The sequence below is a fragment of the Pyrus communis genome, chromosome 2, assembly GCF_963583255.1.
Source record: "Pyrus communis chromosome 2, drPyrComm1.1, whole genome shotgun sequence".
In the NCBI taxonomy this organism is placed as follows: domain Eukaryota; kingdom Viridiplantae; phylum Streptophyta; class Magnoliopsida; order Rosales; family Rosaceae; genus Pyrus; species Pyrus communis.
The window spans coordinates 8,869,478-8,884,545 of record NC_084804.1 but is presented as its reverse complement, the minus strand read 5'-3'; the positions used below and the strand labels follow the sequence as shown (position 1 = coordinate 8,884,545).

The window sequence follows — 15,068 nt, the reverse complement described above, 5'->3', positions numbered from 1 at the left end:
TACACCCATGTGCTTCTTCCAATAGTTTGCTTTTCCAGAACTAAGAGCTAGAACCGGAATTACCTACTGACCACCCCTATAACTGATCGAAGCAACCCCCCGCGCAGATCAGAAGGAGAACTCGTTTCCTCTTCGAGATAAAGCTAGATCCCCCTAATCTGTTTAACAAACCAGGGAAAGGAAAGGTTGTTTCATTGAAACAATAAAACTTTTCTGTGGGATATATGTGGTTGCACCGGAACTACACTTTTGGAGGGGCTCATCAAGCGCTTTCTCCAACTTGCCTGCGGATTGGCCAAATTTTTTCTTATATCTATATTCCTCAACTGGTACTTGACCGTCATTATGTGAGAATCCCCTTCCTTTTGAAACAGAGTCTATCCCCCGCCATTAAAGATACCAAACCAAGTCTCTACTAAAGTAAAATCTGTTCGAGAGTTATCTGGATTTATCAAAGTTATTCCTATCTAACATAACGCTATTGGATCAAATGATAAAGACATTGTTGAGAAAAAGATGAAAGCCTTGTCTGGATGAAATGAAAATTGAATTCTTGTAATAAGAGAACAAGAGAAAGGTTTCCCATTTCTTAGGCAGGAAGATATGTGGCCATGAAACAGGGATTAAGTGGAACAGAATTGACTGGGCGATAGTCGTGAAAACATGAAAACACATGTTTCTTCCATATTTTTTACCTTAGCTCCATGGAACAATATACTAACTACTGTTGAAACATGGTTTGGCATTTGGAGTTTTCTCCAACAAGGGTCGTCGCTCCCTTCATACGCCTTGCTGCTTCATCTAAGTAGGTTTGAGCTAGATCGTTGATCTCCTGCCACCTCTTGGCATAGTACACTAATGGGCAAGCCCTTCCTACCCAACGGTAAAGCCAAAAATAGGCAGGAGGAGAGGCGGAATTTAAAACTGTAAAAAGTTCCAAAAAATTGTAGACAATCAAATTCTTTTAGCTAGTAGGCAATATTAATGTCATTCATAATCAAGGTTGAAGGTTATAAATGACGCTAGGCGCTAGTTAGGCGGCGAACTAAAGCCTAGCGCCTCGGTAGATTTGAGTAAAGTTATTATATATCATTTAATGCCTACGCGGGAACCTAGACGTATTTGAGTAAACTTATTATGTATATATCATATACATCAGTGTTTTACACCTTAAAAAATTATACTTGTATTGAAGCTTCAAAATTATTTTTAATTAAGCTTATTATTTAACATATAACATTCAAAAATATCAAAATTTTTATTTTAATAATTTAGTGAATATGATAGTAAGAGAAAAATACACTTCTTACAGTGAGTTACTTTCTATTTTTTATATAAGTCTGAAGTCTAAACTCTAAAATAATAAAATTAATGCTCTGAAATCTTTTGTTAATATTAAAAGATAATTATAAAAAAATAAGAAAACAATCAGAAGTGGCTTGCAGCTGTATTTTCATTGTTAGCCATAACAAAAATGAAACTATGCGTTTCAACTTAAATAGTTGGTCGCCTTCTTCTTCCTCGCGAATCATTTGAACCACCACTTCTGCAACAGTCCCAGCTCTAGCTCGCATTGGAAATGCCCATATTTCGTCTTATTTCTTTGCTATTCACCAATAGTACCTGGGATTTAAAAAAAAAAAAAATGAAGGCCTACACGCAACAGATGATGTATAGCAGCAGAGGAACCAGGGGCGTTTGCAGGTTTTCCGACCAACTAGAGGGGCGATTACCCACTCTTGGGCTTCTTTTCCGACGAGAGGAGGAGCGACCACCCCTCCTTGGTCCTCTGTAGCTTCGCCCATGCTCCTACCACAATGGTGTGGGGTGTCAAAGGCTATTACTTCGTGGCCAACTCAAATGGGTTGAAGTTCGAGGCAAAGCTTTTTAGTTTTTAAGTTATAGCAGCACTGAGCAACATCTAACAACCTAAATCTGGTGTGCCCTAAAGTGCCTTAAGTAGCCCCCAAGTACAGCATTCAGTAAGAAGTAAGCTAAGTTCAGTGATCCTCGATAATAAACTATCAAGTGGAGGAAAGAACTGATGACTCACATCCCACAATATAAGAATAATGGAAAGTCATGGAATTAATCGAAGTTAACCAAGTTCTCTTAGCCGTTATGCTAGGGTGACTCGAGAAAGTTTGAAAGAATAAGGTACGTGGAGCGTGAACCAAGGTTCATGGGCAGATCAAAGTCGAATCTTGCATATCCTAGTATGTAGGACCTAAAAAGTCCATACTGGTAGTTATAAAGCTCAGGATGTCAGCGGGACTTTCCCTTCCTGTCTAAAAACTGTGAGAATCAAGCCACGAACGAGGTCAAAGCTGCTGAATGAATGAGACAAAACAAAAGCATTAGGGCTATGAGAGTTTTTCAGTGTGCTCAGAACACGAAATGGTACACCACATGTTACTAAATAAGTGCTAAGATACTTACATTAAAAACTTAACGACTTAAAAAATAAAACTTCCCTCCACTTATATAATGACACGTGGTATACCGTGTACCTCCTGTTTTCTAGTCAAAATGAAAAATTTCTCCAAGGCTAGGCTGATGATGTTTGTCTGGCCCGCTTACTAATCGCTTTCGGACCAGTCTTCAATGGCATGAAGCTTTAGTGGCATAGAATTGGTTGCCTGATCGGATAGATAAAAGGAGAACCATCTAGTGAGGCATCTGGATTTGATTCAGGTCGGTTAAAGCTTGAAAGGGAGTTGGCCTACTAGGAGTTCTGTTTTTTGAGGACCCATAAAACACCTTATTAATCTTAAAAAGGACAGTTGGCCCAATACCTTAACCATGTAATTTCTCCGATTTTTCCATCACCACACAAGGTGATAAGAATTGAACCTATGGCCCTCTGTACCCAAAACAGATGAGAGGCATTCTTCCTTGTTTGTAGGGTTGGTTCAGGTGCGCAAGCAAACCAGCACCGGACACAACAGCAGGAACTATGGCCTAGTATTCAGCACTATCGATAGGTCTCAAATTTGCAATAAGGGATACGAAAGCTCCCCATGTTGTAAGTGGTTGGGTGATTCACTTCTAGTGCAGTCTTAGATTGAAGAAAGTTTCAAAGTTAAAGAGAATCATCTGAAAGCCTATTGGTTGAAGGCAATGAGATTGATGGCAGTGTTTGAAGAAGTACCAGTTGACCATGTCTCTCAAGCCAATTCATTGTTGCGAGGAGGGTTGTCAAGCTTGTATTAAAAAAGACGTATAATAAATCGTTGATTGCTATATATTCTTAAACCTCTCCACCGTGCCCTTAACCAAGGAGGAGGCTCAGCGGGAAGAGTTCGGTAGTTGGGACTTTGTTCCATTCGCTCAGCTGAAAGAGCGGGAACTCTATTTCTTCTTGTAGTTTCCGTGTGTGATTTTGGATTTAGTGGACAATTCAAATTGTCGAAGTCCTGTTTCACCAAACTCAACCCCTTTGCTTAATAATAGTTGGGATTTTGTAAAGTAATCACGTCCACAACGTAAACATTAACTTTGTGACAGTAACACAATGTCACTTGTGTTATTAACTATAACCTTTTGGACTCAAAATTTGATGATTATAGTGTAACCTTGACATAGACATTGTGAAATTCTGTCTAATTCAAACATCATGGTTAAGGGATCATATGCGATGAAAGGAATAAACCTGTAAGGAAATTTTTTTTTTTTTTTTGTTCTTCCTTTGGTTATATCTGAACTATTTTTGTATTTATTAATAACAACAAGCTTAGCAATTATTTAAATCCAATTTGATGGTCAGACACAACTAAAAATGATCAATACATTCAACGTCCCCTTTTACCGCTATATCAGTAGAGGCCGCATTTCACTCTGTGTAATAAAATGCTGGCTTTGTTGGTACAGGTAACTTCATGCTTTCATTTGTCAACATAGATATCACCTCTGACATGGTTGGCCGATGGGCTGCATTTTCCTCTACGCATAGTAGACCGATTTGGACGCATCTTAACAATTGATCACTAATACATGTTTCGGCTAGGGTTGGATCCATTAGCTCTATCCCTCTACCTTCTTTCCATAGCTCCCATGCCTGAAGAAAACATTGATTAAAGTCATTGAATATCATACATCGAAAGATGAGAGAAACTTATTGGTAACTGCAGTGAATTGTTTGACATACATGTCCTACTAAGTTTAGCACGCGATCTTCATTGTGTAAGCTGTTGTTTTTCCTTCCGCTTATAATTTCAAGCATTAACACTCCATAACCGTATACATCAGATTTTACAGAAAAGATTCCTGCCATGACATATTCAGGGGGCATATAACCACTGTACCAAAAGAGGAAAGAAAATTCTTTAGCACATTTCATTTATGTAAATGTGTGTGTTCCTTAACCGAAAGAAATGTGTGATAAGAGTATTTGTATGTTTATATGAAATTTTTCTTACAATGTTCCGACAATCTTACTAGTATTTGCTTCCAGTTCCTGAGTGAAAATCCTTGCCATACCAAAATCCGCAATTTTGGGGTTCATATTTTTGTCAAGCAGTATGTTACTAGCTTTCAAATCTCTATGGATCACTTTTGTTCCCGCGTATTTGTGCAAGTAAAGCAATCCTTGGGTGATTCCTTCAATTATATTGAGACGCTTCTTCCAATCTAGGAGCGCACCTCTGATTGGATCTGTGCAGTACAGAGAAAGTTAAGTAAGAATATTTTGACACACAGATAACAAACTGAACAAATAAAATAAAGTACGTATAGTAATGTTGATTCCCAACCATATAAAAAGTGGTCCAAGCTTTTGTTTGGCATGTACTCATATATCAACATCCTCTCTTCTTCATGAATGCAAAATCCGAAGAGCTTAACAAGGTTTGTATGTCGGAGTTCATGTATGAGTATCAATTCATTCTTAAACTCTGAAGTTCCTTGTCCGGAACACTTCGAAAGTTTCTTCACAGCTATGTCTTCTTCCGTTTCCAATTTTCCCTGAATTGATTTTCCATAATATTCTCAAATGTTTCATAAAGAATAGAAGACACTACACAATTTATTATTCCAAGGCCTTACCTTATAAACAGGTCCAAATCCCCCTTGTCCGAGCTTGTTTTCTTCCGAGAAGTTGGAAGTGGCAGCCAAGACGGTTTCATAAGTAAATACGCTTAAATCATGTTTTCCCATGATACTAAACGATTGGTTCTGTATCCCACCTATTTAGTTTAGTGTTGGAAGTCAAATTTCAATCTGGGAGTTGTCAAGCATCTGAAATTCTGTCTAACAAGTGAACTTTAGGATTAAAGAACATACCCGAAAATATTTTTCTTGTTCTTAGATAGGTCAAGATGCAAAACACCATTACCAGTAGAGCAGCAGCAATAGCAATGCTAATCCATAACCACTTACGTCCTGCATGTACAATGTAACAATTAATTAAGTACATATTTAGTTTTATATAAGGCGAATGAAATTTCTAGTGAATTTCTTTGTATGCTAAGATAATAATATATAACTAGACTTGCCATTTTTTTGGGGTTTTCCTGGTGTAGATCCTGACAATACAAAACCACTTCTTGCAGGAGTGAATCCGATAGGGTCATCAATGAACTGAGTGCCTACATGCCAAAATCGACATCCTGCACCAGTAGTCTGGTTACCATATGGAAGGTCGAAACCAATGCACTCACAATTTTGCCAACAAGTGGCCTTGCAATCCTCAGTACCAGCACCAAACCAGTGGGGGGGTTCTGAAGTATTACTAGAATGGCTAATGTTGAAGTGACCGCTTCTGTCAACAAACTCATCACCAAGTTTTGCCGTACAATTCCTTGGTCTTCTCACGCACCCTCCAACCATGTTATAGCCATCACAGTTTTGTGCTTCTGCAATATCAACCTTTGCACCATACTCATAAAGTGTTCCCCTGCCATATAGGACCCATTCTGGTGCTAGATCGCTTGGATCACCCACAGCAGTGTAAGTGAGGTAGTCTTCATTTGCGTTTGAAACTATGCTAAAATTGTACTTCTGCTTGGACACACCTGGCAAAATAAATTTAAATTTCCCATCTTCAAACACCCCACTAGTCCAATAAACCACTCCACCTTGCTTGATTCTCAATTCGTGTTCCCTTGGGTCCCAATCGAGGCCGAAAAGCCCTGGTGCTGGATTGTAGCTTGTAGCCCAAGATAAAAGAGACCAATTTTTCCCATTTGTAAGGTCAACACCCAATTTCATGCCTGGTATAAACGTGTCTGTAGGATGATCAAAACTCTGCCACAAAACCCCGTTGATTGATCCATTGACCGAACTCACTTCTTGTAGTACAAAATTGCCAGAATCCAAAATGGTAGCCGCAACAGAACTAGTACTACTGGTAGGAGAGTATAAAACAATAGGGTCTCCACCTTGGTAAGTAATTTTCAAAGTGTTATTGGTGTCTACGGTGAGAACTGGGGATGAAGCGTATGGAATAGGTGTGTCTCTGTTGCCAATCCACGCTCTGTTTAGACCTTGATTGCTGCCCTGGACTGCCAGATAGCTGGTGTTGTTATACACGTAGAAACCCAAGCTGAACTTCCCAGATGCAGACACTAACAAACTTGAGGAATTGAGAGTGTCCCCTGGCTTCAGTTTGTCCCTTGCATCATGACAACTACACAAGCATGCAAAAATGATCAAGAATATTGAGTTGATCATCAAACATGTAGCTGCCGTGGATAACCACAAGTACATCAGTAACTAGAAAATGACTGATTTTGGTGTAAGAAATAGGAGTTGGGTGTGTCAATGTGGGTGACATCTGACAAGGTACAATAAAACCTCTTTGTAGTAATTTTGGACCAAATCAATTTTATTATTATAAGGAGGTTATTACTCACTGTTGCAAAAAAAAATAATGTTTGAAGTAGTTATTAATAAAAGTAGCGTAGGATACAAAATAGCATTAATAATAGAGCATGTCAATTTTCAAGATGCAGGACATTGGAAGAAGAGAAATATCTATTCTCAAATAGCTAGGACATGTACGTAGTTGTGAGTCCAAATCTTTTGCACTCAAATTTGCCTAGTGCTAATGAAGTAACATTTATAAAAAGTTTACACTAATGAAGAAGGCAAAAGTATGTCAAACTCAAACACCAGGACGGCCGTAGGATACAGTGACATTGTTTGAAAGGACGGGAAGATTAGAAAATAAAACATTGTTGTTTCCTGGTACTGGGGAATGGTGGGTAATGACTAACGAGTCACAAATGAAACTACCTATACAATGCTTATGAGGTTCATTACCTCATTCAGGGGGAAAATCCAAATATCTGAAATATTAAATGAAAACCTAGTCAAGTTTCTGATAAAAGATATAGCATTTCTTAATCATATATAATAAAAATCATAGGTCCTTTTCTTTTTCTTCACATAATTGACGTCGAGTAATAAAAAAAATATTCTTGTCCAATGTATAAATCAAATCAAACGACTGAAAACTGCGTAACACCTTCCTACGTGAAAACAAAAATTGTATGCAAATAGGAAATAGCACAAACAAGCATCGCCTGAAAGCTTGAGGGGACAATGAAAGTTTGACCAAAGGAGGGGACAATGAAAGCTTTGGCACAACACGCTCTTCGTGTTGGAAAAGTTAGTTGACTGTTATATTATTATGTTATGCTATTTGTGATATTTTGTGTGTTAGGGTTTGTTTGGTAGGATAAGGAAGGATTATGATTACTTTATTTATTCATTATTGTTTAAGATGATTAAGGGTAACAAGTAGTGGATTAGATTATCCTGGTATTTAAGATTGTTTATTCAATTCATTGTATTACGGGTGCAAACCCCTCCCTCTTTCCCTCATGTATATTAGTGTAAAAGATCGCTTATAATCAAAAGACTGATTAGAATTAGATCTTTATAAATATTAATTAAAAGCATCTCTTATAATTTGGAGGAATTAAAATCTTGGCAAGAGTAGTCTTTTCATGATATAGTGTTCTTGACATGTGTTAGGGTTTTTAGAGTAGGATAAGGATTATGATTATTTATTTATTATTAAGGTTTAAGATGATATGATTAAGGTTAACAAGCAGTGAATTGTCTTGGTTGTTAGGGCATTCTTCAATTCATTTTGTTTCGAATGCAAATCCTCCGCCTTCTCCTCGTGTATATTAGAGAAGAAGATCGCTTGTAATCAAAAGATTGTTTAGGATTAGATCTTTATTAATATTAAAAACATCTCTTATAATTTTGTAGGAATCAAAATCTTGGCAAGATGTAGTCTTTTCATGATATAGCGTTCTTGACATTTTTGCGTCATATTCATCAAGTCTACCGATTCTGCACAGAACCAATTCTTCTTCACCACTAATCATCTGCAACAAATGTGACTGAGGTAGGAGACAGACAGGGACATTTTTAATTATTAGTCAAAAACATCCACAAGATGCAAAAGGCCGGCATGAATGGTCGCAATATTCGCTATTTTTCACCCGCTAAATTCAAGTGCTTGAAAACTTTGTTTTCCTATTCTCTTGCGACCGGCCACATAGGTGACTGCTTGAGGTTTTGAAGGTTGGCGTTTGATGAAATGCCCCAATAAGCATTGGGTGCTGCCTGCAGTTTTGTGTTGCTTGCCTATTGCTTGGGCGTGCAAGACTTATGAAAGGGCCTGTTTTCACACCAATTTTTAAGAAAAGAAGCGGGAAAAAAGGCAATCACTAATAATAATTGAAGGACACGAATATATCTTCTTTGCATGGGAAATTATAATTTAACCTTAATGCTAGGAAGTCATGGAAGGAGCTATTGTTGGGAGATGAATGCTATTACTGCTTCTATTCTCATTTTTTAGTACACTTCATTTTTTGAGTTGTTCAAGTAGGTTAGCTCAAGGTTTGATGATTTGACAGTTGGTTCTTTAACCTTATATATGCTACGCCTAGATGTGCATGTTTCTTTTGGAATGTGATAAGGATGTGCATGTATTGCATATTTGTAAATTGTAATGGAGGAGAACGCATATTTGGTTGATATATTGGTGAACTTAAAAGAATCAAAGAAATTGGCAATGCTAATCAAGATATTCGTACTACATACTATCGATTTTTCTTCAAAAACAAAAAGGAGATTATATTCACACAACCCAAATTACTTTTCGCACACCTTTTTAATTTTTTTAATATTTTTTTATAAAGGGATAGTGGTGTGTAGAAAATATTAAAAAAAATAAAAAGGTATGAGAGAAGTAATTTGAGGTGTGTGAATATAATCTCTCAAACAAAATTGCAAAATTAAGAAAAAGCACCACTTGAATATATGAAACATCGAAATTACATGCCTAGTATTTGGTCTCTTTTAGAGAAAAAAGAAAACCACCCATAGAATTACAGCTTAATTTTTTCTAGGAATAAACATGACCAAACACCTTCAGGCTTCAACGCGACCAAAATCGGAATTGGCCAACCCATTCATTGATACAAATGGTGGTCCCCTTCATGCTATATCAATCTGTGTAATAAAATGCTGGTTTTTTTGGTTCACGTAACTCCATGCTGTGATTTGTTAACATTTGTATCACCTCTGACATGTATGGCCGATGGGCTGCGTTTTCCTCCACGCATAGTAGACCGACTTGGATACATCGTAACAATTGACCTCTAATGGATGTTTCGATCACTAGTGTTGAATCCCTTAGTTCTTCCCCTCTACCTGCCTTCCATAACTCCCATGCCTGATGAAGCAAACATTAAAATCCTTGAATATCGATCAAACCATAAAAGATGAAGAAAAAAAACTTAAAAATAATTCTGTTTAGACACACTTGCTGATAAATCCTCTAATAGAGGTGGGCCTTGTCCTTGTATATGAGACCCACAAGTATTAGAGAGTGTTAATTTTGTGTACTAAATAACATTACTCAAATGACCATAACTGCAGTGATTTGTTTAACATACATGTCCTACTAAGTTGTGCGCACGATCTTCATTGCAGAAGCTATTGTTTTTCCTACCGCTTATAATTTCAAGCAGTAACACTCCATAGCTGTAGACATCAGATTTTACAGAGAAGTTTCCTCCCATGACGTACTCAGGGGGCATATAACCACTGTAACGAATGGGGAAAGAGAATATATATGATTAGTGAATCTCCGTATACGTACATGCATGTTTCTCAATTGAAAGAAAAATGTGTGAAATGAAGCGTATGTGGATTTTTTAAATACTCACCGTGTCCCGACAATCCTCATAGTATTAGCTCCCAGTTCCTCTGTGAAAATCTTTGCCATACCAAAATCTGAAATTTTGGGCTTCATATTTTGGTCAAGTAGTATATTACCGGCTTTCAAATCTCTATGAATCACTTTCTTCCTCGAGTATTCGTGCAAGTAAACCATTCCTTGAGTGATTCCTTCAATTATGGTGAAGCGCTTTTTCCAATCTAGTTGCCGATCTCTGGTGGAATCTGTCCAACATAGGGAGTCAAGTGAGAGTGTTTTCTATGCTCTATACTGAACAGATGATGAAATCATCAAGAGCTAACATTATAAAATAGTGTTAATTTCCCACCAAATAAAAAGTAGTCCAAGCTTTTGTTTGGCATGTACTCGTATATCAGCATCCTCTCCTCCTCGTGAATGCAAAATCCAAAGAGCTGAACAAGGTTTGTATGTTGGAGTTGATAGATGAGTATTAATTCATTCTTAAACTCCTCTGTGCCTTGTCCAGAAAACTTTGAAAGCCTCTTCACGGCTACTTCTTGTCCCGTCGCCAATTTTCCCTGAAATCATAACCCACAGATATTTTTCACTTAGTCCTAAAAGAAAAAAAAAACTAAGACATTTGTGTGCCGGCTGCTCAAACATGCACACTTCATATTGAAAAATGATTTTTGCACTCTCTTTTTGTATCTCTTGGGTTGAATGAATAAAAAAATATCAAGTGAAAAAAAATGGAAGGGAGGAGTGTATGTTGTTGTTTGAACACTGATCTAATTGTTCTAATTTGTAATGAGAAATTTAAAATAAATAAATTAAAAAAAAATTAAATTAAAAAAAAAAAAAAACTCAAGAAAAAAAAAGGAATGGAGTTCATTACTCCTTACTGTTTAAAAACTACTCCCCTATAATATTTTCAGGAAAAATTAGCTTCCCATCCTTATTTTTCCTACTCCATTTATTAAAACCTTATTCCTTTTTATTTTTTTATCAAGGTATTTAGAATTTAAAAGACATCATTAATTATTTCAATAATAAAATATTTTTTATTTCTAAATATATTCATTTAGTGAACGTTACATTTGTTATATTCATATTCATGGCTAAATTTTTCACCATATATTTTTATTTTTTTAGTTTGTATCCATTTTTAATATGCAACCCTTTTTTTAATTTGTACCAATTTTCTTTTCAGTTTTAATTTGTACCCATATATTAACTCCTTTTTGTGCTTATATTTTTTAAACTTTTATTTGTATTTGTATCCATATTTTTTTAATTTATTTGTACCCATTTTTAATTTTGCTAAATGTACCCATGCTAATTTATATGTACTTATTTTATCTTTTAAAATATATCAGTAGTTAATTTTTAAAATATGTTAATAATTATGTGGGTACATTATTATTTTTGCTATAATTTTTTTTTGAAGAACAATATTACTCTAAAATTGATTTTTTAAGTATTTATTATATATTAAAATATTATTGAATTTGTGTAAATTTCATAATTTGTGGGACATTAAATGCATAAATGTATGAATTAAATATCTTAAATGAAGCTAAGGATCCCGATCAAAATGTTTAAACAAATAAGATTTCAGTTCAACAATTAGGTTAATTAGGGATCGGAACCAAAATGACCTATATTTTTATTATTATTTAAAATATTACCTTATAAACTGTTCCAAAGCCCCCTTGTCCGAGCTTGTTTGCTTCAGAGAAGTTGCCTGTGGCAGCCAAGACCGATTCATGGGTAAATGCGTGTAAATCAGGGTTTAGTATAATTGCCTGATCTGTAGGTCTCGTAGCTTTGATGAAGCCAAGCAATCTTCTTTGAATCTTTGTCGCCTTCTTGCCTATTTAAATTAGTATAGTAAAAATTTCAAACTGAGGAGAATTATTGTGAAATACTGTCCAATAAATGCACATTATGCTTAAAATTACCTGCTAAAACCATAAATCCTGTTCTTCTCAGGCGATAGCCCAAGATGCAAAACCCCATTACGAGTAAAGCAGCAGCAATGGAAATGCCAATCCAGAACCACTTCTGTGTTGCATCTAGTGATAGAAACAATTAATTTAATAATTAGATACTTAACTGGCAAAATTCAAAGAAGATTGCTTAGCTTCATCAGTAGAGGGAGATAGATTTCAGAAATAATCAATCGCCAGCGCAGACAATCCGTTTCCCAGAGAAGAAGAGGACTTCACCGGAGTTATGAAGGTGAGGTGGCGTCTGGTGTGGGAGAAGGAGAATGCACGGTGATGATGAGGAAGGAGTTGCTAAGCTTAGTGGTGGGACCCTCTTCTTTATTTTAATTTTGTTGTTACCAAAAAAATTCTCAAACTTTTAATAAAATTGCTAATTTTTTTTAATATTTAATTTATTTATCAATTCAGTTGGATAAGTGAGTGGGCCTGTTGCCCGTTATGTTAGCAGTTAACAACTAAATTAATAAAAAAATTATTGAAGGTTTGACATTGCAACGAATTCATAAGTTGAGGTATGACATTACAATGTTTAAAATATGAGGTATGAAATTGTGGTTCAATCAATAGTTGAGGTAATTTTATCTCCTTTACCTTTCATTTTATATACACCACTACCAGAAAATTGGGGTTACCCAATGAAACCTTGCCCGACGGAAACAAATTAGTTGGCTAATAGTCATTTACCCGACGAAATGACCAATTCATAGGGCAAATTTGATCAACATTCTAAGATTTACTCAAAATCTTTATGAGACGGAACAATGTCATAGGACAAGGACATATCCGTCGGGCAAGATTTTGGCACCAAGTAAAACATTTGGCCCGCTATTCATTGAGGTGAATTAGGGGACGAAGTAAAGCTCATTTGATTTCTAGCTAGTCGATGTTTGTTATTTTCAATATATAGTAAGATTAGTACATAGCTAGACTTACGAATCTTTCCCGGAGGTGGTGAATCTGGTGGGGGTGGTTGCGTTGCTGGCAAAACAAAACTAGTATTTGCAGTGAAGTCTTCAATGAATTCACAGTCCACGCTCCAAAATCGGCATCCTGCACCAGTAGTTGCACTACCGGATGGAAAGTCGAATCCAAGGCAGTCACAATTTTGCCAACAAGTAACCTTACAATCCTCACTACCAGTACCAGGCCAGTTGGGGGGTCTCGAAGCGCTAGAGTTAACGATATTGAAGTAACCCTTTTTCTGATGAAAATCATCACCAACTTCCCCAGTACAATCACTTGGCCGGTCCCTTCTCACGCACCCTCCGACTATGTTATAGCCGTCACAGTTTTGTGCTTGTATGATGTCAACTGATGCACCATATTCATAAAGAGCCCCCCTGGTGTATAGCACCCATTCTGGCTCAGGATCAGTAGGATCGTCTAGACTCGTGTACGTGAGGTAGTCTTCGTCTTGATTCGAAACAATGCTAAAATTGTACCTTTTTTTGGATACATCAGGCAAAATAAATTGGAATCTGCCATCTGCATACACGCCACTAGACCAATAAACAGTCCCGCTTCGCTTGATCTTCAGTTGGTGTGCTTCGGTGTCCCATTCAAGGCTGTAAGGCCCTGACGACACAGGGTTGTCACGAGTTCCCCATGATAAAAGTGACCAATTGTACCCATTTCTATGGTCAACGCCCAATTTCATGCCTGGTAAGAATGTGTCTACTGGATAATCAAAACTTTGCCAGAAAACACGGATCGTTGATCCGCTGACAGAATTGACCTCTTGTAGGACAAAATTGCCGGAATCCAAAAGGGTGGCCGCGACACTAGTATTGGGGTCATGAGTTTGGGGAGCGGAGAAAAGAACAAAAGGATCTCCATTTTGATGAGTAATTTTCAATGTGTTATTGGAGTCCAAGGTAAGAAGTGGAGATGAAGAGGATAAAATAGGTGTGTCTCGGTTGGCAATCCATGCTTTGTTTGCACCGCTTTTAACACGGAGGATAGCAATGAAGCTGTTATCGGAACCACGGATAGCCTTTTCAATGAAATTCAAAGTGAAAGTATCAGATGCCGAAAGTAGGGAACTTGTGGAGTTGAGAGTGTCCCCTGGTTTCAGTGTGTCTGTTGCATCATGACAAGTCCACAAGGATGCAAAACAAACCAAGATAATTGCGTACTTGATCACTGAGCCTGTAGCCATGAATAATGACCACAAGGTTACTTCAATTTCTTCGGATGATCTTGAAAACTTGTATTTCTCCCTCTGTGGCTGCCTCTCTTTTTAGTTGTTTTCTGTTCACAAAAGTAAACAAATTAACAATAAGAGGCCGGCAGTACTTGAGAAATAAATGAACTTCTTGCAATTACATGGAGAATTCTCTCTTTTGTTTAAATATTACAGAAAGAGAGAGACTTTGACTGATTTATATTCATCAATACACAATATACCCATCCATGTCATGGGTTTTAATTTGTCTTTCAATTCATTCCTTAGTCAATTGGTTTCTTTCTACTCGTCCGCTTCTTAGAAACAAATGGATACTTTCCGGGCAATTTTCATTGTTTTATTATGCAATACTTTGTTATCCAATATAGATGATGTCAAAGATGGCAGCGTCAAAAGAAAATTGAATCGCATTTCCACATCAATTCATATTCTTTTGCAATGTGCCACCAAACTCTTGATTGATATTTCGAAGTCTAAAAGTCCTTACATAATATTTAAGAAGGTCAAGAAAATGCAACCGTTTTACGGAAAAAAAAAATAGAAAAAGTGAATGATTATATGTTGCACGCATAAATAACATAATTTAGTTGATTTTTTTTTTCTTGTGCCGAATTGCAACTATGCCTGTAACTGTAAATTTTTAAGATATAGGTGTATTTGGGTTGGTAATCCAGGCATCGAGTGTGCGGCTTTTTCTGAAACCGAAGCT

The 15,068-nt window shown here is 36.7% G+C and overlaps 1 protein-coding gene across 1 annotated transcript; it reads right to left on the bottom strand.

Annotated features, from left to right (window-relative positions):
* Positions 1–3,832: 3,832 nt before the first annotated feature.
* On the bottom strand, positions 3,833–14,332 carry LOC137724688 (uncharacterized). Its single transcript, XM_068463419.1, has 14 exons — positions 13,108–14,332; positions 12,127–12,240; positions 11,854–12,038; positions 10,533–10,743; positions 10,194–10,428; positions 9,984–10,071; positions 9,471–9,697; positions 5,493–6,625; positions 5,234–5,379; positions 5,044–5,172; positions 4,752–4,962; positions 4,419–4,653; positions 4,148–4,298; positions 3,833–4,057 (listed from the first exon to the last, which is right to left on the bottom strand). The coding sequence occupies exons 1-14, from the start codon at positions 14,330–14,332 to the stop codon at positions 3,833–3,835; spliced, it is 4,515 nt and encodes a 1,504-aa protein (XP_068319520.1).
* Between the last annotated feature and the right edge of the window lie 736 nt (positions 14,333–15,068).